Raw genomic sequence first — 25556 nt, 5'->3', positions numbered from 1 at the left:
CATGAATCCAGCGTATTTGTCAGCTTTTACTCTCAATTTCACCAGTACTTTCTCTACACCAGTATTATATTCATTCTCATTACCTCTTTTTAGTTTCTCTCAATATCCAACACATTTTTTTATACTTCCACTGCAAATATCAAAGTAAATTTTTTTAATATTGTTGCCATTTCATGATTCCCATTCTAATTGTCTTCGTCTCTTACTCAGAGGGATTCCCATTTACTTGCACTAATTTATTTCTTTTTAAAAGTTTTTACAATGCTTCCATGTTTTTTATGTTTGCTATGTGACAATACTGTCATTTTAAAAAGGTTATTTTGTCCTGGGTTTGTTGAAGAGAGGTGCTGAAGTGGCTATGGGAGTCAGCTTAAATCAATAGTTTGAGAGGCCTTTACGTTTTGCTGAAAAACAGTTCCCAAATCAGGTGAAGCTGTTTGGGTCCCAGAAGAGTTGGAGCTTCAGTAGATGATTCCTAACTGTGACTTTCTCTGAAATCTCAATGTTGAATGGCATGTATGAATCAGTGTCTGAATTTTTTTTTGCCAAGGGGCGTGCTTATGAGATGATTCTGTATTGGAACTAGTAATGGGTACTAATTTTAACTATAGCATTTAAATAAATTGTGTTTTACTTAACATCAAGTGGTTTGACAGTTTATCACTTCTGGAACATGCACTTCACATGTACCTTTAAAATAAGAAAAAGTCAGCGTCTAGGCTAACTTCTTAAAATGTTTTGAGGGGGTCTGGTCCATCTATGACACCCTGCTCATGTACTCTACTTTATTCTACCTTTTTCACTGTCAATTTGTTGGTCACCATAGGATGGTTTTTAGTACCCATTCAGTCCTGCTATTGTACAGCCTAACACTACGCTTAACTTTTTCAGTTGGTCATGGCTATATTACTTGTCCAGTAAAGCTTCTAATTCCTCAAGGGAGCATTTATTTGTCATGAACTTGGCCAGTCTTAAAAGACTCTTTATACCTCTTAATGTGTCCTATTACCTTCAAAGACTGTACAAATACACCTTCAAAATCTGTTACTACTCTGTACAAAAATTTACTGCATTGGAGTCCTGTCATCTCTAAACTTTAAAACTGCACCCTGTTTAACCAAGTCTGAATCACATTTATCATAAAAAGCAGCAGTAACAACATCTACCACTCAGCGGGACCACTGCATATTTCCCTCGAGTCTGAAAACCACCCTTCAATATTACACCCTGGTTTTTGTCCCTTAGCTAATTTTGTACCTATGAAGTAACTGTCTTTTAGAACCCAAAGGTTCAACGTACAGATCAATCTTGCAATCCTCATGAAGCCATTCTAATAAATTATAGAACTCAACTTGTTTTTTTAAATCTGCTGCTTTTCATTTCTTAGGCAATTTTACAAAATACCAATTACTCTTGTTTTGTGTTACTATCTCAGTTTCAGTACCACTATGAATAGGCTGACTCTCATACAGTTACTACTGCTTTCCTCTTTAAATAGACATGAGTACAGCAAGGAAGTTTGGAAAATTGTGGCAAGAAACTTTCAACTTCCTTAACAAACTCAATTGTGTCTGACATGGATTGCTGCTTTGATCATTACCAATAATTTTTGGCACCTTTTCTTCATTTAGATCTAATTTCTCTAACACCCTGTAATTATTTCTGATTTGATGAAGTGTAGGGCTGGGCAAAGCACAGCAGGTCAAGCAGCATCTGAGAAGCAAAAGAGTTAAAGTTTTGAGCATAACCCTAATCAGGACTGGAGGAGGATGGGGCTATGGGAAACATAGGTGACAAAGGTAGGAACTGATTGTGATAGATCAGATAAGTCAGTTAAGACAGGTAAGTCAGGACAAAAGGGCAGGGCCAAGTCAGAGGGTTTTGATTTGGGGTAGAGGAGAGACTTGCAAACTGGTGAATTCAATGCTGAGGTCATGTATTTGTAGGCTTCTGAAGCAGAAGAGAAAGCATTCATTCCAAATCCGGCAGAGATTTACTTGCATATCCTCGAATCCCATTTACTAAATCTGTTGCTTTCCACGTGGTCTTCTCTATATTGGACAGCCGGAGCGCAAACTTGCAAATGGTGCGGGGAACATCTCTGGTTCATACACATCAACCAACCCTACCTTCCTGAGGCCATCCGTTTCAATCCCCTTCTCACTCCCCCAATGACATGTCCATTCTCTGCCTCCTCCACCACCTACAGACTGAAGGAGGAATTGAACATTGAATTCACTAGTTTCCAAATTTTCCCTCCACACCTCCATCCCAGATCCAACCCTGCTACTTGGCTCTGCCCTCTTGACTTGACCTGACCTAACTGTCCATCTTCCTTCCCACCTATTCACTCCACACTTCCCACCGACCTATCACAATCACCTCCTATCTTCGTCCACCTACCTTTAACCTAGCCCCACCCCCCTATTTATTTCTGAGACCCCTCCCCTCCCCAGTCCTGATGAAGGGTTATGCCCGAAATGTCAATTCTCTTGCTCCTCAGATGCTACCTAACCTGACGTGCTTTTTCCAGCCAGATACTTTATTGACTGACCTCTCCAGCATTCAGTCCTCATTATCTCTTAATTATTTCTGTGACAATGGCAGCATCCTCTTGTGAAGTCAAATGCAATGTACTTATTCAATAAGTTAGCCACACCCTTTGTGTCCACAGATGAAATCCTTGGTCACTAATTGATCCTAGCTTTCCTAACTTGCTTTTTTGAAAATCTACTTTTGTACTAGTTTGTAAATGCAATGATAACATGTTCAGGTCATTTTAATGTTGCTCCCTTAATAACCCACTTGAGAAAAAGAGGAAATGAAGATTCTGAAGTTATCCAATTTAAAGAAAATTGAGCTGAAACAGTCTAGAGATGACAGTTGGTCTGTCCTGGTACCGTCAAAAGTCACCAACATAAACATAATCACAAAGGATACAGAGAAAAAGAGGTTGAGATACACCAAGACAAAAACATTTGCAGAGAATGACATATATTGAACACTGGTATATTAACAAATGTATGTCAAACTGTTTTAATTTCAAAAATAATTGGGTCATATTTGAAAATGAGGAGAATTACAGCATATGTTTTAGTTGCGATATGTCAAAGTTTTTAGTCTAAAATGATCAAGTTAGGTACTTTTCTTCAGACCATTCTAGAAAGATTTGAATTGAAATGTAACTGTTTTGAAAAAACTCAATTAAGAGGAAAAATAATTTTTTTTTACCTTCTCTAAAATCTTGTTTCGTTCGCCTGTTTTTTGAAGTAATGTCTTTGTATGTGCAGTAGCTTTATCAAACACAGCCTGATAAACAGCGAATGGTAAAATTGTAAGTACATATAAACAAATGCAGTGCATCACCAGAGCATCATTTGCTATACTTAATAAAAAAAAATGCTCATTTCAAAACTGCTGTTAAATGAATAATAGAAAAGTACAGGCAAAATAAATTGTTTCTTCATAAATTGTTTCTAAGTAGTTTGGTTCATTCAGCCAGCTGTGGCTCTGGTACACAATTTTGGAAGTTCAAAATTCATTTTCTGAACAGTTGACTCACAGAGCTGAGCAATACACATGCTCAGGGCAAAGCCTGAAATATAGATTTTTTTTTGTTTCATTGTCTTGATGTGGCAAAACTAGAAATGCCTGTATTTATTGACTCTCCTTAATTGCTTTCAAAGTAATAGGAAGCCACTTTGTTGGGTCACCGAATGTGGCTTAGTACAACTGAGTCAATTGCTACAAAAACAGAAATTGCTGGAAAAGCTCAGTAGGTCTGGCAGCATCCAAGAAGAAAAAAATCAGAGTCAACATTTTGGATCCGGTGACCCTTCCTCAAAACTGATGGTAGCTAGGAAAATGCCAGCTTTTATGCAGAAGATAGGTTGTGGGGGCGAAGGGTAAATAAAGAGTAAACAATCGGTGGAGATAGAGCCCAAAGGAAAGGGGGGTGGATTGCTAGAATGTTTAAATGGGCAGTTAAGGTGCAGTCATGCTTTTGTTGGGTCTGCAATAATATATATAACCAGCCGAAGTAAAGGTGACACTCCTTAAATGACACTGAGTTGCCAGATCAACTTTTACTGATATCCAGTAGTTCTGTGGTCACCATTACTGATAGTAGAACTGGTCTACAAAATCATTCATCCAGGTACCTGGACTACTACTCCACTGAGATGACCACAATGCGATTGTACTGTATTCATTGTTGGTTTTTGCTTGCATTTTAAATGACTTGCTCCATTATTTTCACATCCTATAATTATTTTCCTGCATTTTTATCACCTCATTAAGACTGCCTTTCTAGATCACAGCCATCATTTAATTTTGTGATTTAATTTTCACACCTGGATGGGTGTAGTCTCATTAACACTGAAGTAGTTCAAGAAACTTCAAGACAGAGACTGTTACCACTGAATTCAAAATTAGTTTTCTCCACAATCTGAATGTGGTTGCCACAATATGTACAACTAACAGGGTGCTCCACAAACGTGGCTTCAACATGACTAATTACTCTACCATTGAGATGGAGGGAAGAAATGTCATGGGGAGACCACATCAAAATAACCATTGCAAGTGACACCAAGCCAATTTGGATATATACTGCCACTCCATCACTGTTGCTTGATCAATATATATGCATATTCATATATGTTAATCCCAATGTCCACGAAAGCAGTTAGGAGCTCAAGATAGTCACTGTGAAGTTTCAATATTCAACTTCAAAACAATCACTATTTCTTAGAACTCCAGCACTTCAACAGCACTGTGGAAGTTCCTATACCACACATACTACTGTGATTCAAGGAGACAGCTCAATACCACCTTCTCAAGGACAGCAAGAAAAAGAACAATAAGTGCTGGTCTGGCCACCAATGCCCACATCTTCATTTATAAATATCTTCAATAGCACTGCTTTGTTTCCACATACAAATCTTGGAATCAGATATGCACTGAAACACATACTTTAAAAAGAATTCCACCAAAATGTAAACAACAAAAGTTTTCACTTGAGTGAAAGCAGAATTGATGTTAATGCTAAATTATCAGTTATGCATTCAGTACGACTACACCGACATGTCAAGCTTTTCTTTCCACTGCATGCTTACAGATGGGTTGCACCTGAACTGGAGGGGGACTAATATTTTGGCGGTTAGGTTTGCTCGTGCTGCAAGGGAGGGTATAAACCACATTAGCAGGGGGATCCTCAACAGCAGGGAGGTGAGTGCAAGGCTCAAAAGAAGATACAGTAATCAGAAATACTAAGTTGAAGAGACAGGCCGGAACACAACATGGAACAAGGAATGTCTGTTGCATTAAATTTCATTTTTTTTGAGACAAGAGGACTGACAGATAAGCTCGATGAACTGAGAGTGTGAATAGGTATGTGGGACTGGGATATTATAGTCATTACAGAAACATGGCTAAGGGAGGGACAGGACTGGGAGCTTCATGTGCCAGGTTGCAGGTGCTTAGGCGGGGCAGAGGTGGTGGAAGAATGGAAGGGGAATTGCATTTTTGATTAAAGCGAGTATGACAGTTGTCAGAATCAAACTAACTGAAGGATCATCCCAGTGAGGCTTTGTGGACAGAGCTAAGAAATAAGAATGGGATGGTGATGTTATTGGGTTTGTACTATAGGCCCCCAAGCAGTAAATGGGAATTAGAGGAACAAATATGTAGGGAGACTGGGGAGACTTGCAGGACCAATAAGGTTGGCATAAGAGGGGATTTTAATTTTCCTGACAGAGACTGGAACTGCCAGATCATTAAGGGCTTAGATGGAGTGGAATGTGTCAAATGCGTTCAGGCAAGTTTCCTCAAGCAGTTTCTAGAGGGTCCTACTCGGGAAAGGGCTAAACTTGTCCTATTCTTGGTAACTAGGGCAGGATAGGTGACGCAGAGAGAGAATAGGGCCCTTCAAGAACCAAAGAGGACATGTATGTGTATAACAGCAGGAAATGGACAAGGTTTCTCAATGAATATTTCTCCTGCGTTTACTGTGCAAAAAGACACCAAGACTTGGGAACTTGAAGTTAGAGGTGAAATCCTGGGGACAGTCGACATCACAGTAGGAGGTGGTAGTGGATGTATTAGAATGTATGAAGGTGGATAAATCTCCTGGTCCTGACCAGATACATCTAAGAACATTGCAAGAGGCTAGAAAAGAAATTGCAGGAGTCCTGGCTGATATTTTTACATCATCGTCAGCCACAGGTGATGTCCCAGAAAACTGGAGGGTAGCAAATGTTGTGCCATTATTCAAAGAAAAGGGAACTACAGACCAGTAAGCTTAACATTTATGGTGAGTAAGTAACTTGAGAAGATTCTGAGAGGTAAGATATATACATGCATTGGAAAGACATGGCTTGATTAGGAGTCGTAGGTATGGTTTGAGAGTGGGAGATCATGCCTGAATAATTTTTTTTAAAAGAGTTGTTTGATGAAGTGATCAGGAAGGTTGACGAGGGCAGGGCAGGGCAGGAGATGTAGTCTATGGATTTCAGTAAAGCCTTTAATAAGGTTTCACATGGCAGACTGCTCTGGAAGGTTAGATCGCATGGAATCCAGGGCAAACTGGTAAATTGGATACAAAATTGGCTTGATGGTTGGAAGCAGAAGGTAACAGTGGAAGGGTGCTTGTTGGACTGGAGGCCTGTGATTAGTGATGTGCCTCAGGGGTTGGTGCTGGGCCTATTACTGTTAGTTATCTATGTCAATGACTTGGATGAGAACGTACAAGACATGATTACTAAGTATGCAGAGGACACTAAAATAGGCAGTATTGTGGACAGTGAGGAAGGTTATCAGAAATTGCAGCAGGACCTTGATCAGTTGGCGAAGTGGACCAAGAAATGGAAAGTGGAGTTTAATAGAGATAAGTGTGAGGTTTTGTATTTGCAAAGTCAAATCAAGGCAGGAGTTTCATGGTGAATGATAGGGCCTGGAGTGCAAAGGAATAGAGGAATCTTGGGAGTTCAGTTTCAGTTCTCTGAAAGTGGAGTTACTAGTAGACAGGGCAGTGAAGGCGGCTTTTGGCACATTGGCCTTTGTCAGTCAGGGCACTGAGTAAACAAGTTGGGAAATTATGCTGTAGTTATAGAGGACATTTGAGAGGCCACACTTGGAATATTGTGTTCAGTTTTGGTCACCTCTTATACGAAGGATGTTATTAAACAGCAAAGCGTGCAAAAGAAATTTACAAGAATGTTGCCTGGACTCGATGGTCTGAATTATAGGGAGAGGTTGGATAAGCTAAGACTTTTTTTCTTTAGAGCATAGGAGACTGAGAGGGCTATCATAGAAGTGCGTAAGATCATGAGAGGCATGGATAGGGTGAATGCACTCATTCTTTTCCCCAGGGTTGGAGAATCAAGAACTAGAGGGCATCAGTTTAAGGTTGGAGCAGAAAGAATAAAAAAGGGAACCTGGGGGATAACTTTTTTTTAAAACACATATGGAATGAGCTACCAGCGGAATTGTTTGAGGTGGGTACATTAACAACATTTAAAAGGCATTTAGACAAATACATGGATTGGAAAGGATTAGAAGGATATGGGCCAAGTGTAAGGAAATGGGATTAGTGTGGACAGACATTTTGGTCAGCATGGACCAGTTTAGGCCTAAGGGCTTGTCTCCATGCTATTGATATCAATTCTCTCAATCTATAGTAATCCATAAAAAGTACGTGACTACAGCATTTATTTGAGAATAGCAATATCAACGTGCTTCTCACCATACTCTGTAGTATCTTTAATGCTTCATATTTCCCTTCAAGTTGCTGTTGTGTTACCTCAAGCTCACAACGTAGAAATTCTGCTTCCTACAAAACAAAAATTTGAAATGAGTGACAAAATTACAGTTCTTTGAACAAAGTATCAAACATTGCACTTAAAGTTATCAATGCTGGGTTGCTGCATAATACTTTGATCCAAATTAATCATTCTGTGTACATTCAACCGCTAAGGAAAGTTACATGCACTACTACTCATTCTACAATAGAATATAAACATTCCATCAAAATGTGCATTTGAATGAACACAAGCAGAATTACAAAATCATTACTGCTACATAATAGCCCCCACCCCAATCTAACTGTTCATAAGCCACACATCACTGGTAGAGTTTTGTAATTGTCAGTTCTAAAGCATGAGTATAGATTTCTCTACATTTAACACTTAAAAAAAACACAACAGTATGAACTAGTCAAGGGGGATTAAAACACTAATCTGGCCTCACAGCAACTTTACAATGCAAATAATTTTAGAACACATTTCCATGAACTTTGAAAACTAATGAAGTTTCAAATGCAAAGTTTTATTTTTCTAGCCTTATTTTTAGTTTGCTAAACTTGAGTTAACTTTTTAAAAAGCAGCAAGTTATACTTTTTTCACACTGTCCAAAATGTCCAGTGTTTGTATTTAATCTAATTTTCAGTCTCTCCTCTTCAGTATATTTTACAAAATTGCATTCATACTTACAGTTTGTTTGTTACATAACCCCACAACAGGTTTTAAAAAAAGCAATAATCTATTCAAAAGACAAACCATTCTCAACTGAAAAAAAAATCACCTCCACAACTTCCTGAAGCTTGACTTTTAACTCTTCATTTGAGATTTCAACTTGTGAACCTGTAGGGAAACATGCAAGGCAACATATTTTAAATAAAGTTGAACTTTTCATTTGCTTTATAATTTTGAACAGTATGGATTCAGTTGACCTATGTACTGTGTACTTTCAAAACTGTTAATTAAATATCGGTTTTTGCTAACTTGATTCAAGTGCAATTGATTATTTATTCCATAAGCTGTATTTTGTGGAAATAATGTCTTTCCAACACTTGATTGGAGAAAAATTCTGTTTATTTAATATTCGATGTCAGAGAACTTGTGGGACAATTCAGCAACACCAGAGGAATCACTAAAAGTAGTGAAGGGGGAGAGCTAGGTGTAGTCAAGATTTCATGCGAGAACACTGCGGTTTTTGACAATATTACTCAAAGACACCATGTAAATCAGAATTAGGAGCTGGTTAGACATCATGCTGTTCAGAATGATGCCAATAGTGGAGAGTTCAATCCATGTTCCAGCTGAAGTAGCCCTGGGGCCTTTCTTAACCTGCCCATTGTTCAGTATCAATGATGTTACCTCCTGGAGGAGGAGGAAGGCCACAACTGATCCTTTGAAACACAATAATTAGAAATGCAAGATCAGAAACAGAAGTTATGCAAGTAATTTTCCATACCTGATGATAGACTTAAGACCCAAACAAGACAAGAGGTGTCCTACAAAGACAGACAACAGAAGCAGAGTATGATAATATATTGAACCATGTCAAAGGCTGCAGATAGGTTGAGAAGATGCTCCTTAGATTCCTTGGACAAATTATGTTTAATAATGCTGTTGTGAAGTCACTTGGGGTACAGTACAAATTTGAATGCAAGCTATTTTATCTTATTGTTGGTAATGTTAGTGGGTACTTCCCATTATTTGATAATGCATTAAAGTCAGATCATTCTGAACTATTTCCTAAGACAAAAGGATGGCAAAGATGGTATTACAACATAGAGATAGCAAGAGAAACCAAATCAGCCTCAGTATTAGTGGATTGTGAAGTCAGTGAAATTAACACATTCAAGACCTCAAAACTGCCCAATGGCATCCAATCAGACTTCACAAACAACAGATCCTAGACACCAAGTTGATAACTTCAACAAAAATTAATTATTAAGAAAGTAATTTTAGCAGATCACAAATGAACAAGGCAGCAGTCTAATTAAAAGCTAAAATCTAACTCCATGCTTCTTTGATCATAACTGTGTCTGCCTATATGGGAGTGTGGTTAAAGTCTAAATTATAAAGAAAATCAAAGAACTACAATTTCGTGAAATCCTTGGACAATGAGTTGTTCACAGGCATATAGAACGGTACATCTCGCTCAAATTCTGAAGTCACATTAATGCAAGCAATTTCAGCAGACTTAGAAATATTTACAGATTTCTTACAGCCTAGGATTCTTTTCTCATAACATTAAACAAATCAATAAGTGGAGAGAGATCAGAGAATGCAAAACAGAGTAGCCAGTCCAGAAGCTTCCAAATTGAGGGCAGCACGGTGTCTCAGCGGTTAGCCCTGTTGCCTCGCAGCACCAGGGACCGAGGTTCGATTCTAGCCTCAGAAGACCATGCGCAGTTTGCACATTCTCCCAGTGTCTGCGTGATACTCCGGTTTCTTCCCACAATCCAAAGATGTGCAGGTGAGGTGAATTGGCCAAACTAAATTGCTCAGAGTGTTCAGGGATGTGTAGTTCAGGTGCATTAGTCAGGCATAAATGTAGGCTAATATGGTCAGGGAATGGGTCTGGGTGGGTTACTCTTTGGAGGGTCGGTGTGGACTTGTTGGGCCAAAATGGCCTGTTTCCACACTGTAGAGATTCTAGAAAATCATTATCTCCTACAAAAAAAGTCATTCCTGACTCTTTGTCCTCTTATTAATCAACATTCCTTGTGGTTGGCTGGCTGGCACCGGTCCTCCTTTGACTGACCAATTCAACACCCAAACAACCACCAACCTCTAACACAAACAATTCAATGCCAATCTGTCTACAGTGTAGATAGTACACTAATTAGTTTGCATTGTTTTCCAGACCAGTTCCCAACAGATAACATCTGCTTTTGTTCTCTTCTCTATTCAAAGAAATAGCTATTCAAAACTCAACTCAATCTAAATTAAGTTCCAAATTTTGAAAATAATAAAAAATAAAATACAAATATGATGGTCTCAAAAGAACATTCTCTATTAATCTTTCAGACTGGAATAAACAAAATAAAAATAAAAACAAGTTACTAGAAGGGAAGATAAAAATTACATTTCTTAAAATTCAACATTTAATAGAGTTGTGATATCATATACTCAAAAAAACCTTAGATTGGTGAGATGAACACAAATCACACTTGGGGGCTTTAAGAAAAGTATTAGTTCCAAGAGTCATTAACAAGATCAGTTTTATCCACTTACCTTCAATCTCAACACACTCCATTAAGCCAAATAATTCAAACACGTGAAAAAAATTCTGCCTCAATCTCTCATGAACATTACCTTTTCCTGAAAAAGTTCTTGAATTCTATCTTACTCCTAAATTTTCGCCCAATGGTATCAACAATTGGATAATCAAAATTTCTTTGAAATGTTTGAAGGAAAAGAAACTTCAATTTGTACTCTGACATATGTTAGTTTAAATTGATTTCCTTTCTGGAGAACTGTGTTTCTCATGGATCACTTGTAACTTTTTTTTTCAAAATCAGTGCAGAGATTGTATACGAGTGTATAAATGTTTTTTCATCCTTTTGTACTTCATAATCCATCCCGTATGACAGGAGATTTTTACTTGAAACTTTCAAATAAATTGCATGTTATAGATGTTCAGGAAGTTGCACTTTTCACTTAAAGGGCACAAATAACTACCAGCCAGAGTTGTCAACCAAGATAAAAATTTGAGGTTTAGACACGTTTTGACCGCTATATCTAAAGTAATAAGATGTCACTCAAAAATAGATTTGAAAGCGAGAGACATGTTAAAATTTTCACAGCTTTACCAAACCTGATCTTCAGAGTAATGCACAATTGTTAATGATTACCATTGCTGCTCGACCGCCTGCTTGTACTTGTCCCATCAGAAGTTGTTACTTTATGAAATGAATTGTGTAGATTATTGTATTTGGTCCAGTGGGAAGATGTAATTGCATTCTTCTCATCTTCAGTTACACTTGTACTAAAAACAGAGTCATCGACATCTGATCCATGTCTTGATCTTATGGTCTCAGCAATCGCACCTGATGTCTGTTCATAAATTCCGCCAGGTTTCCTGCAAAGGCCATCACCCAGGTCTCCACAGGACATATCATCCTCCTCTTCTGTTTTCACCTTTGATTCGTGTCTTTCAGACATTTGATGTTTCACACCTTTAGCTGCCAAACTATCTGCAGGGAAAAAAGAACTGACACATAGAGAAAATGAATATGTTATAAAATAATGCAATTTACAAAAAAATGTCACTTCTGTTAAGCTGACAATCTGCCTTCACGAATTCAACAAAAACTAACTCTATAGTAAGAGCAAAGTACTTGCAGATGCTGGGAGAACTGAAATAAAAACAGAAAGTGCTCAAACTCAGTGGAGAACCAGAGTTAATGTTTAAATAATTCCCCCCTCAGTAATATATTAGCCATTGAGCTGTTTTTGACACACTGTCCAATCTTCTGACCTGCCACCTGTTTTTGCACAGTTATCAGCTCAATGCGATTTACATGTAAATGCTAACAATTTTATCACACACCTTCCTATCTAGGTGGTGTAGATTGGACTATTCAATGAATTTTTAAACAGAATATTGCAACACTTGAATTAATATAACAATTATGAATTAAATTTCAACTTATGTCTGTAGCAGTGACTCCAAAATAGCAGTTAACTAAGATACAAACAAGCATGACAAAATGAAAAAGCTTCAAATTAAGCAATGATTGAAATTAACTATGCTACCAACTCTCATTTTCACTATAATGAAATTCCATTGCCCCTTTTTAAACACAGCTGCAAATGTGTTGCTGGTCAAAGCACAGCAGGCCAGGCAGCATCTCAGGAATAGAGAATTCGACGTTTCGAGCATAAGCCCTTCATCAGGAATAAGCACTGCCCACCTCTGAGCCTGCTTCATGTTCATCTGTACCTCAATTCTGAGTCTTGGTTTCTTTAGGTTTGACAGTTTCACAGCTCTCCTACTCAACCTCTATAAAATTCAGCTCATCCAGAACTCTGCTGCCTGTATTGTAGTCTTCACAAATCACACTCATATCTCTGAGCTCACTAATTTACATTAGCCGCTCATAATTTCATGCCTTTATACTGCACATATTTTTCAGTAAATTGATTGATTCTTTTTTTGTTTGTCTTCTCTGCATATCTATTCAGCTTCTGTGGGTATCCGTTTCTTGTTCACTTCCACAAATAACTCTGATCACCAACATTCATGTTCAGAATTTCTATCCTTGTGGTCAAACACTTTTCACAGCTTTACACCTCATTAATCTCCAACTTTAAAATTTATTCAAGACATGTCTGTTGTGCTGACAACACCATTTATTGTCCATCCCTCAAACATTGGTAGGCATCCTTTGAAACAGCCTAGCCAAAGAATTACACACAGACAGGAACAACATATGCTGATCTCTGCAGGGCTTTAGTGAACCAGACAGAAATATACAACTCTTCCTTCTCCTCTCTCCCCACCCATCCCATCACCATTACTAAAGCTTTATATTTCAGAATTATTTCATCAACTGAATTTAAATCCCCAGCTGCCATGATGGGATTTGAGGTCATCGTCATATCATCAGTACAGACCTTTGGATTGTGGTTTCAACAGTATGATTACTGCTACCATGTCTCCAGCTACTTCAGGCCTAGAAGCCAGCTATTTTATTTTTTTGGATCTGATTAATTTATTCTTCCCAGGCCCCTGCTGCAATGTTCATACTGTAAAGCCAACTGCCTCTACATCTCCTCCTTCTCATGTCCATCCAAATGTCCATCTCTTCAACCAAGTGTTTAGTTTGTATTACTTTTCTAAACCACCTATTTTGTACATTTGTGCAATAATTTAAGAACTTTTCTCTACTGAGAATACCCTATAAATGTAAATTAGTGCTTTTAAGACTCATTCTATGTAAAAATATCCTTCTGCCTTTTAATAGGGGACAGCTAATGATCTAAGTCATTTTTACACAAATGTTACTTCAATAATCCGTTCCAACTCTGATATAATGTTTGTCATGAGCTAATGTTTAAAAATACTAAATATGACAATAGCATAGGTGAGATGATGAAATAAATTGAAGTATCTTAAACGGAATTATCAGTCAACCAAAGATGACAATTTTGATTTACTTAGACACACAACTAAATTCCAACTTTCGCTAAAACTTTGAGTATTGTCCTGATCTTTCATTTTCAAATAATTGAAAAGTTTAAGCATCACAGCTCACATGCAAGTTTGAACCCTTTGAAAATAAAACATTCTGTATCTACAGGTCATCAATAATAGTACACATGTTAAGCTCAACTATTGTGTGGTTTTATCCATATCCCCAAGTTTGAGAGAAGGCAAAGGTCAAGAACAATCATCATGCACAAACTTCTTTGTAAATGTTTATTACATACCAAGACGAAATGCTTGATATTCAGAGATATACTAGGCTCAAGTCTTACATTATCGAAAGACTCAACTTTACCACCTAACACCAATCAGTCTCCTCCACATGCATCTGTCATTCACAAGGCTCAACTTCAGGCTTCTGCCTCATTCTCTTTGCTTCTCTTCCTGCTCAACTCTTGTGCATACTGTAGTGTTCATATCAAGTGAGGGGTGTTATAGCATCATCACAAAATTGCTCTAGGGTCCTCAAGGCCTTGCATAACAAACCTACTTTTGCATATGATGCAATGCACCAGCAGAATTCATTTGCATGTATTCTCTTCTGAACAGAATGTAACTAGCATTTTAAACAACTAGCAAAAACAAACAGAACGGCAACCTTCAAATAGTAACAGCATAACAGAAACATAAAAATGAAGTCTTGCCAAAATCTTCCCAACAAAAGCAATGAAATGAGTTTTGGTATTCCAATGGAGATCGAAGGTATTTAATTAACTCAAAGTCACACAAAACAGTACTACCAAGGCAAAATCCCATTCATCCATTACTCCTGTTTGTTGGCTGAAAGTAGACCCAGTGAACGATGTCACCATCTGAAACCTCACATCCTTCTTTGAAAATCCTTCAGTGCTATCATTTGCTATCTACACACACACACACACACACACACACACACACACACACACACAATCTCCTCATCCCCACAACTTTGAGGTAAGTCTCAAACACCCCTACTCTAAATACTCCATTAGACATGTCATGGTTTTAGCTGTCTAGGCCCCAAACTCTGGAATTCCATTCCTAAATGTCTCTAGCTTTCTTTCCTCCTCTAAATTATTCCTTAAAATCAACCTCTGACAAAGCTTTGGGCTCTGTCATCTAATATTGTCATATGGGGGCTCACTGTCAAACTTTACTTTTTATCATCTGTGAAGTGACTTCGAACATGATACAAAAGGTATCATGTAAACTTGGAATACAAAGAAAAGCTAGCTTAAGTTTCTGCTGTAATGGTAATAATAGGATGTAGGTTTGCTCGCTGAGCTGGAAGATTCATTTTCAGATGTTTCATCACCATACTAGGTAACATCTTCAGTGAGCCTCCGGATGAAGCACTGGTGGCATAGCCTGCTTTCTGTTTATATGTTTGAGTTTCCTTGGGTATAATTAACATAAATAGAAAGCAGGCTAAACCACCAGTGCTTCATCCAGAGGCTCACTGAAGATGTTACCTAGTATGGTGATGAAACATCTGAAAATGAATCTTCCAGCACAGCGAACAAACCTACATCCTATTATTACCATTACAGCAGAAACTTAAGCTAGCTTTTCTTTGTATTCCAAGTTTACATGATACCTTTTGTATCATGTTCGAAGTCACTTCACAGATGATAAAAAGTAAAGTTTGACAGTGAGCCCCCATATGACAATATTAGATGACAGAGCCCAAAGCTTTGTCAGAGGTTGATTTTAAGGAATAATTTAGAGGAGGAAAGAAAGCTAGAGACATTTAGGAATGGAATTCCAGAGTTTGGGGCCTAGACAGCTAAAACCATGACATGTCTAATGGAGTATTTAGAGTAGGGGTGTTTGAGACTTACCTCAAAGTTGTGGGGATGAGGAGATTGTGTGTAGATAGCAAATGATAGCACTGAAGGATTTTCAAAGAAGGATGTGAGGTTTCAGATGCTCACTGAAGATGTTACCTAGTATGGTGACGAACCATCTGAAAACGAACCTACCAGCTCAGCGAGCAAACCTACATCCAGAACCTCAACCTGAGCTACAAATCTTCTCAAACTTTGATATGGTAATAACAGAATTGATAAACAGGGCTACATATTTTTACAAATGAGTCAAGTACATAAGTGACTTTTCTGGTAACTGGAACGGTTTCTGGTGGAAAGAAATTTACACAGAAAAGTCTTCACATAACTAGGAAAGGGGACAAAATTTTCTATCTTTCTTAGCCATTAACTATCATAAATTTATTGATTTATGCCCAAGGTGGATTTTGAAATGGGAAATCATTCGTGATTTGATGAAGAAGCATGAGCCTTGAGTTGCCAAAAGGCAACATAATTATTGTTTTTACAGTTTATGAACCAAGTAGCAGAGCACTGAAAACTAAAAGGCTAAATAACTGTAGGATCAAGAGTACAACCTCTGCATTTGAAAACATTTAGCCATTGCATTTTCGGAGCAATGTTAGACCTGACCCAAGTGCATGGCATCAAGGTTTTAAGTATTGCACTGTTGTACATTCAAATTTCAAAGAACAAGCAGAGCAGCTTCCATTTAGCCAGTACATTTAACACAATGAAAAAAACCCAAAGTATGCTGTACAAGCACAAAATCAAAAACAAGCGCAAAAACAACAGCTTTAGTACAGAAAGGCAAATGCTAAATGTGACAATGCTGCTCCTTTGACAAGGTTATTCTGTCTTGTTTCCACTCCCCCCCAAAAGGGATGTAAATGCATAGGTTCCGATGTGTCTGGTTTATATGGGTTTTAAGGCCAATTTAATTATAGCTAAAAGATACTGCCTCAAGTAAAAGGCTTACTTTTTTTTAATAAAACACTTATACAATGAAAGGGAAGTGGCCCTTTCTCAGAGTTCAGGGTTTGGTTTTTTAAGTCAGGCTGTTTTGCAGCTGCTAGTCAAGTTTTAGCTGGGAATCCAGAGAAGCTGCTGGACCCAAAGACACAGCTCCATGCTAATCCTCTCTCTCTCTCTCTGCACGCTCTCTCCTTTAAGAACCCGTTTTTGAATTTACCTTTTTGCCAAAGTTTGGGGAAAGAGGGAGTAGTTTAGGGGATGTTGCAAGCATTTGGTACAGCATCAAGTTATGATCAAGTCAATTAGATTTTTCAGCTGTTACGTTATTCCATATACTGTTCTCTTTTGTTAGCGCATAAATAAATTCTATTTGTTTAAAACTAAGTGGTTGGGCCAGCTGCATCACTCCGTGAAAATCCAGTTTACATCTGCTTAAAATAACTAGAAAAATTAGGGTCAGAGCTACTTTCTTGAAATGTTTTGAGGGGTTCTGGACTGGTCCATAACACTCAGAGATAGATTGAGGAGCAGGGAAGAAAGAGAGGTTTGGAGGAAGGGGGTGAATTCAGAGGTTAAGATCAAGGCAGATGAATGCATGGCTGCTAAGTCATGAATGTATAGTTGGGAAATTTGAAGGAATGCAAAGTTTTGTCAGAGTTCCAGACCTGGACAGGTTACATGATGATTGAGCACAAGTTGGTGTTTTAAATAGGAAACATATGGGAATTGAAAGCAATCAGCATTAACTAGATCAGTAAATCAAATATATATTTCTGCTCGAACACACTATTTTCCTTGAACACCAAAGCTATCTTCTCATTAGAGACTACTATTAGTTTCTCTGTGTACAAGTCAAATAAAAACTGTAATAAGCTGAAGTTTCATAATGCCTTTATTGTCAGATAAATAATCACAAAGTACTTGTTATTTTTAAGCATAAATGTTTGATCATGTAAACAAGGGTTAGCCAAATTTGCTGAATTTTGGAGAGACTGGTTAAAAAAAGAATCGGAATTGTGGTGACTGAATAAAGCTTTCGTCAGCAGCTAAAGCTTGAATGGAGATGATATCACAAAGTTGGAATTAAGCAGTATTTCCAAGTATGAAATTAGAAACAAAGTTGCAAACATTAATACTAGTGTCCATTCTTTTCTCGTGGAAATGGTGGAGTGGGTAGAACAGCAGGGATCTGACAATTTCTAGTTCCAATTGAGGTTCTTCTGTAGTTCTTTCACATTGAAAGATATTTCTAAATTTGCAACAGACAATAAGGATAAATTACATTTTTGTTATCTTACATAGAAGTTTACCCAGTTTTCTATTTAAGTACAGGGAGGACATTTTAGGTTATCCTCCTCCTTGAACAGATGCACTGAAGTTAATTTGTAACCTTCTTTCAGGGATAGAATTACCAAACAAATTTCCCCGTGAATAGTCAACTGTGAAGTAGTTAACATTCCTCCCATCGGCCCAGACAAAGTACAAAATAACATCCTGTTTTATATATTTGAGAATACAAAATGAAGCATTTGGTCTTCAGCGTCTGACGTAATAACTGCACAAAACAAATTCAGGAGAACATAAAAATAGGAGTGAGTCAGTCATCCCTCCTCAACCTACATCGCCCAGGAAGAACTTGACTAATCTGCCCAGGTCTTAACCCATTACTCTCAACTCCCTATATATAAAAGGTTGTGCAATTTACTGGTCGATCACATGTCTCACTCCAAATAATTTGGTTACTTTACATTATCGACCAGTCTGTCTCGATGACAGATGTAGAAGAAACCAATAGATGACTTCAAAAAATGAGCACTTTAACTATGCAAGTAGCAACAACAAGGGCCCTATTGGGCCAAAAGAAAGTCTGTAGAGGCCGGCAGACACTAGTGCGCACACAAACACTGCTCCACCCGGCCGGAGCATCCAACAATAAAAAGAAAATGCTTCCCTTCACCCGACTCTTCCCATTCCCATTCCCAGTCACTCCCTGCTCACCTGCACCGACCCGAGACAACCGTTTCCGCCGCTTCTCCCAAAACACAAATGGCGGAGCTCACGTGATCCATCCGGGCCCGCCCCTCCGTGACGTAATCCCAGGTAAGTCCCAGATAGCAGGAAAGAGTCTGAACAAACTCCTGCAGCTAAAGTCTCAAGTCCACAATCGTTACCCAGTCTGAAATTCAAACACAACACATTACAAAAACTCCCTCTTCTCCAATAAGCAACACGGAGTCAGGTTTTTCTAAAACAAACTGGAAATGAACTCCAATCATTGCCTAAGTTCTTCCATTTGACCATTTATATAAAGCTGCATGACTACCTTGAGCAATGAGTGTGATCTTCGAGTAAAAAATGAGGTCTGCAGATGCTGGAGATCACAGCTGCAAATGTGTTGCTGGTCAAAGCACAGCAGGCCAGGCAGCATCTCAGGAATAGAGAATTCGACGTTTCGAGCTGATGAAGGGCTTATGCTCGAAACGTCGAATTCTCTATTCCTGAGATGCTGCCTGGCCTGCTGTGCTTTGACCAGCAACACATTTGCAGCAATGAGTGTGATGCCCAGTTGGAGTTTCCAAAACGACACTTTTTTTACAACTCAACTCGAATTCATCCTCACCTAAAATCTCAATCACACTTGGCAGGCAACTCTGCTAACCACTTCTAGATCCTTAATCCAACAGCTGAAATTGACTGGTGAAAGGATCTTCTGATTTCACATTCTGCATTGGTAGGAATTGAATTCAAAATTCTTAGTCTAGGTCTTGGGATTACCACATGCAGCAACATAATCACAGCATTACTGCATTCATTTAGGTATGGAGTGCTCATAAATTGATGGTCTCAGCAATCCTCTAGATGAAAGTGAGGACTGCAGATGCTGGAGAAGGGCTGCTGCCCGAACGTCGATTTTCCTGCTACTCAGATTCTGCCTGACCTGCTGTGCTTTCCCAGCACCACTCTAATTTCAGCAATCCTCTAGTCTGACAGTCATAAATGAACGAGGAAAGTAACAAATTCTTTTCAGTTGGGAGAAAGGAAAACTGCCATATATGTTTTGTTATTCTCCCTTGCAGCTCAGCTTATTGAAGCAGCTCACCTGTCAACCTAATATCTGAAGCAGATCAGAAGACCATTAGACAATAAGACATAGGAGCAGAAATTAGGCCATTCTGCCTATTGAATCTGCTCCACCATTCTCTACATCGGGCAGAACCAATCATAAACTTAGAGAACGGTTCACCGAGCATTTCAACTGGGTCCACAGGGTCTACCACTATTCAGTCATTGCTGATAAGTTTCTCAACCTCATTCTCCCGCTTTCTCCTCATAACCCTTGATCCCTTTGATAATCAAGAAACTTACTCAAAGGCTGTGTCCTTGGATCCTAGTCTCTCCTACAAATGAAAACATCTTCCCACTTTGGGGCAGCAATGTGGCCCAGTGGTTAGCACTACTGCCTCAAAGCGCCATGGATCCGGGTTTGATTCCAGCCTTGGGTGACTAGCTGTGGAGTTTGCACATTCTCCCTGTGATTGCATGGGTTTCCTCTGGGTGCCCTGGTTTCTTCCCACAATCCAAAGATGTGCAGATTAGGTGAATTGGCCATGCTAAATTGCCCATAACATTCAGGAATGTGTAGGTTAGGTGCATTAGTTATGGAGTAAGTTTTGGATACTCAGGTAAGGGAATGGGTCTGGGTGGGATACTCTTTCAGAGGATTGGTGTGGACTTGTTGGGCCAAAGGGCCTGTTTCCACACTGTAGGATTTCTATATTGTACTTTACAATCCACTCTGCCCTGGCTATTGAGTATTCTGTAAGTTTCAATTAAATTCACAACCTCCCCACCCTCCCATCCTTCTAAACTCCATTGAGTATAGACGCAGAGTTTCTTACGTTAAGCTTTTCATTCCTGGGACCATTCTTGTGAATGACCTCTGAACATGCTTTTGGGCCAAAACATCCTTCCTGAGATATGGGGCCCAAAACTGGGCACAATATTTCAAATGTGCTCTGATGAAAGCCTTATAGAGCCTCAAAAGTACATCCCTGCTTTTATATTCAAGTCCTCTCAAAACAAATGTCAACATTGCATTTGCCTTCCTAATTACTGACTCAACCTGCAAGTTTACCTCAGGGGAATCCTGGAATAGAACTCCTAAGTTTCTTTGCACTTCAGACTTCTGAATTTTCTCGCCAGTTTAGAAAATAGTCCACGCCTCTATTCTTCCGACCAGAGTGCATGACGTCACACTTTCCCATGTTGTACTCCATCTGCCACTTCTTTGCCCACTCTCCTAACCTGTCCAAATCCTGCTGCAGCCTCACCATCTCCTCAGTGCTACTTGGCCTTCTACCTATCTTTATATCATCTGCAAATTTAGCTAGAATACACTCAGTTCCTTCATCTAGATCGTTAATGTATAAAGTGAAAAGTTGTGGTTCCAACACTGAGCCTTGCAGAACACTACTTGTCACCAGCTGCCATCTTAAGAGAGACCCTTTTATCCCCATTCTCTGCTTTCTGCCAGCATGCCAGGCTTCTATCCATGCGAGCACCTTGCCTCTGATGCCATGGGCCCTTATCTTACTCAGTAGTCTCCTCTCTGGCACCTTGTCAAAGGCCTTCTTGAAGTCCAGGTAGATAACATCCATTAGCTCTTCTTGGTCTAACTTGCTCATTACTTCTTCAAAGAATTCTAGCAGGTTTGTCAGGCATGACCTCCTCTTGATGAAGCCATGTTGAATTTGCCCTATTTTACCACACATTCCCAAGTATTCAGAAATCTCATCCTTCACAATGGATTCCAGGTTGTTTACCAGACCGAGATGAGTCTAATCTGTCTGTAAATTTCTGTCTTTTGCTTTACTCACTTTTTATTGCAGCTGTCATGTTAGCGATTTTCCAGTCCTCTGGGACCCTCCCTGACTCTAGCAATTCCTGAAAATCACCACTAATACCTCCACTGTCTTTTCAGCTTTCTCCCTTAGAACTCTCCCTTAGTCCATCTGGTCCAGGTGATTCATCCACCTTCAAGCCATTCAGTTTTTCTAGCAGCTTCTCATTGGTGCTGGCCATCATACTCTCTTGAATTTTTGGGATATCATTCATGTCTTCCACCACAAAGACTGACATGAAGTAATCATTCAGTTCCTCAACTATTTTCTTGTCCCCCGCTACTATCTCTCCAGTGTCATTTTCCAGTCGCCCAAATATCTACTTTTGTTTCTCTTTAACTCTTTATATATCTAAAGAAACTCTTACAGTCTTCCTTCATATTACTGGCTAGCTTACCCTCGTTTTTAATCTTCTCCCTCCTGATTTCATATTTTGTTGCCCTTTGTTGGTCTTTGTAGGCTTCCCAATCCTCTGGTTTCCCACTGTCCTTCGCTATATTACAGAGGAACCTCAATTATTCGAATATAAATTATCCGAATATCGGATTATCCGAAGGAGATCTCAATTCCTGATAGAAACATTACATCAAAGAGCTGTTTCCAACACCGATCACACCTTTTGTTTACAATGATTAAAAACAAACTTAGCTTACTGAAATGCTGCCGAGAACAGTCCTGAACATTGATGGGAGCCCAGGCACCATCTCCAAATGACTGACCGCTGTCTTTCTCTCTGTCTCCCCACACTTTCCCTAGAGTTCTACACATGAGTGTAACCTAAACCCCCCTTCTCCAGATAATCTCTCTAACATTATCCTGTGCAGAGCAAAGGTGGAAGTTGACAAAAAGTTGCAGCAAAAAGACTCACCTCCAAAGGCAGCAGCAGTCTTACTGGTAGTGTCCAGTCCAGTTGCCCCGGAGGGTAAGGCAGAACGTGTGGTGGGACACAGGGGTCGTGGCAGACAGACCGGATGGCAGCGGTGGCGGGGACATCGAGGGACGGAAGGTGGGTGGAGTCAGATAGGGAGAGGGGTGCAGAGGTCAGACAGGAGCGGGGTTGGGGGGTGGAGATTGGGGGGTTGGACAGGGAGCGGGGTTGGGGGGGGAGATTGGGGGGTTGGACAGGGAGTGGGGTTGGGGGGGAGATTGGGGGGTTGGACAGGGAGCGGGGTGGGGGGGGAGATTGGGGGGTTGGACAGGGAGTGGGGTTGGGGGTGGAGATTGGGGGGTTGGACAGGGAGCGGGGTGGGGGGGGAGATTGGACATGGTGGGGGGTCGGACATGGAGCAGGATTGGGGGGTCGGACAGGGAGCAGGGTCGGATGGGGCTGCGAGGGTCGAACAGGGTCTCGTGTACAGTGTGCTGTTGCCACGTCTCCTGAACGGAGAGCGGTCTTAGCAAATGCTCCCTGTGTCAATCCCATTTAACTGATAGGGGGTGGGGTGTGGGGTGTGGAGATCAGAAGCAAACCCTGAGACAGAGAGTGGGAGCCAGACAGGCAGAGCGAGGAAAAAGGAAACTTCAGAAAACTCCAAGCCCCAGAGGAGAGGCATTGAATCAATTCACTGAATAATCAATTATCCAAACGAAATGGTGCCCGCCCATCTTGTTCGGAAATTCGAGATTCCTCTGTATATACTTTCTCCTTTGCTTTTATGCTCTTCTCGACTTCCCTAGTTTGCCATGGTTGCCCCATCCTCCCTGCAACATGCTTCATTTTACCTCGGGGTGAATCTCTGCTGTATCTCCTGAATTACTTCCAGAAACTCTGGCCATTGCTGTTCCACTGCCTTTCCTGCTAAGCTCTGCTCCCAGTCAATTCTATCCAGCTCCTCCCTCATGCATCTGGAGTTGCCTTTATTCAGCTGTAATACCATTATCTCTGATTTTATCTTCTCCCTCTCAAATTGCAGAGTATATTCAATTATGATCACTGCCACAATCTGAGACTGCTACAGTTGAGAACAGAAGTGAGTCAGTCAGGGCAGGCAGGGACAAGGTAGAACTAATAAATTAAACTCCATTTATTTCAATGCACGGGGTCTAACAGGGAAGGCAGATGAACTCAGGGTATGGTTAGGAACATGGGACTGGGATATCATAGCAATTACAGAAACATGGCTCAGGGATGGGCAGGACTAGCAGCTTAATGTTCCAGGTTACAAATGCTACAGGAAGGATAGAAAGCAAGGCAAGAGAGGAGGGGGGATGGCATTTTTGATATGGGATAGCATTACAGCTGTGCTGAGGGAGGATATTCCCTGAAATACATCCAGGGAAGTTATTTGGGTGGAACTGAGAAATAAGAAAGGAATTGTTACCTTATTGGGATTGTATTATGGACCCCCAAATACTCAGAGGGAAATTGAGAAACAAACTTGTAAGGAAATCTCAGCTATCTGTAAGAATAATAGGGTGGTCATGGTAGGGGATTTTAACTTTCCAAACATAGACTGGGACTGTCATATTGTTAAGGGTTGAGATGGAGAAGAATTTGTTAAGTGTGTACAAGACAACTTTCTGTATGTGGATGTACCTACCAGAGAAGGTGCAAAGCTTGACCTCCTCTTGGGAAATAAGGCAGGGCAGGTGACTGAGGAGTCAGTGGGGGAGCACTTTGGGGCCAGCGACTATAATTCTATTAGATTTAAAATAGTGATGGAAAAGAACAGACCAGATCTAAAAGTTGAAGTTCTAAATTGGAGAAAGGTCAATTTTGATGGTATTAGGCAAGAACTTTCAAAAGCTAATTGGGGGCAGATTTTCGCAGGTAAAGGGATGGCTGGAAAATGGGAAGCCTTCAGAAATGAGATAACAAGAATCCAGAGAAAGTATATTCCTGTCAGGGTGAAAGGAAAGGCAGGTAGGTATAGGGAATGCTGGATGACTAAAGAAATTGAGGGTTTGGTTAAGAAAAAGAAGGAAGCATATGTCAGGTATAGACAGGATAGATCGAGTGAATCCTTAGAAGAGTATAAAGGCAGTAGGAATATATCTAAGAGGGAAATCAGGAGGGTAAAAAGGGGACATGAGATAGCTTTGGCAAATAAAATTAAAGAAAATCTAAAGAGTTTTTACAAATACATTAAGGACAAAAGGGTAACTAGGGAGAGAATAGGGCCCCTCAAAGATCAGCAAGGCGACTTTTGTATGGAGCCGCAGAAAATGGGGGAGATACTCAAAGAGTATTTTGCATCAGTATTTACTGTGGAAAAGGATATGGAAGATATAGACTGAAGGGAAATAGATGGTGACATCTTGCAAAATGTCTATATTACAGAGGCGGAAGTGTCTTGAAATGCATAAAAGTGGACAAATCCCCAGGACCAGATCAGGTGTATCCTAGAACTCAGTGGGAAGCTAGGGAAGTGATTGCTGGGCCTCTTGCTGAGATATTTGTATCATCGATAGTCACAGTTGAGGTGCCGGAAGACTGGAGTTGGCTAACGTGGTGTCACTGTTTAAGAAAGGTGGTAAGGACAAGCCAGGGAACTAAAAACCAATGAGCCTGACATTGGTGGTGGGGAAGTTGTTGGAGGGAATCCTGACGGACAGGATGTACATGTATTTGGAAAGGCAAGGACTGATTAGAGATAGTCAACATGGCTTTGTGTGTGGGAAATCATGTCGGACAAAGTTGATTGAGTTTTTGAAGAAGTAGCAAAGAGGATTGATGAGGGCAGAGTGGTAGATGTGATCTAGATGGACTTCAGTAAGACGTTTGACAAGGTTCTCCATGGGAGACTGATTAGCAAGGTTAGATCTCACAGAATACAGGGAGAACTAGCCATTTAGATACAGAGCTGGCTCAAAGGTAGAAGACAGAGGGTGGTGGTGGAGGGTAGTTTTTCAGACTGGAAGCTTGTGACTAGTGAAG

The 25556-nt window shown here is 39.9% G+C and overlaps 1 protein-coding gene across 2 annotated transcripts in view; it reads right to left on the bottom strand.

The window, feature by feature from the left end:
- Positions 1-18835, bottom strand: part of ccdc125 (coiled-coil domain containing 125) — a 31406-nt gene extending 12571 nt beyond the window's left edge. Inside the window, exons 1-5 of one of the 2 annotated variants that reach the window (XM_060836297.1) lie at positions 18777-18835; positions 11642-12000; positions 8578-8636; positions 7742-7828; positions 3232-3309 (exon numbers count right to left, since the gene is read on the bottom strand). In XM_060836297.1, the coding sequence (XP_060692280.1) occupies positions 3232-3309; positions 7742-7828; positions 8578-8636; positions 11642-11951 (534 nt within the window). In that variant the 5' untranslated portion in view covers positions 11952-12000; positions 18777-18835. The remainder of the gene's footprint in view (positions 1-3231; positions 3310-7741; positions 7829-8577; positions 8637-11641; positions 12001-18776) is intronic. The other variant, XM_060836305.1, reaches the window with a different exon arrangement.
- Positions 18836-25556: the final 6721 nt, after the last annotated feature.

Source organism: Hemiscyllium ocellatum, chromosome 2, assembly GCF_020745735.1.
Source record: "Hemiscyllium ocellatum isolate sHemOce1 chromosome 2, sHemOce1.pat.X.cur, whole genome shotgun sequence".
Taxonomy (NCBI): domain Eukaryota; kingdom Metazoa; phylum Chordata; class Chondrichthyes; order Orectolobiformes; family Hemiscylliidae; genus Hemiscyllium; species Hemiscyllium ocellatum.
Note: the sequence above shows the minus strand (reverse complement) of the source record. Positions and strands in the feature narration are given on the sequence as shown.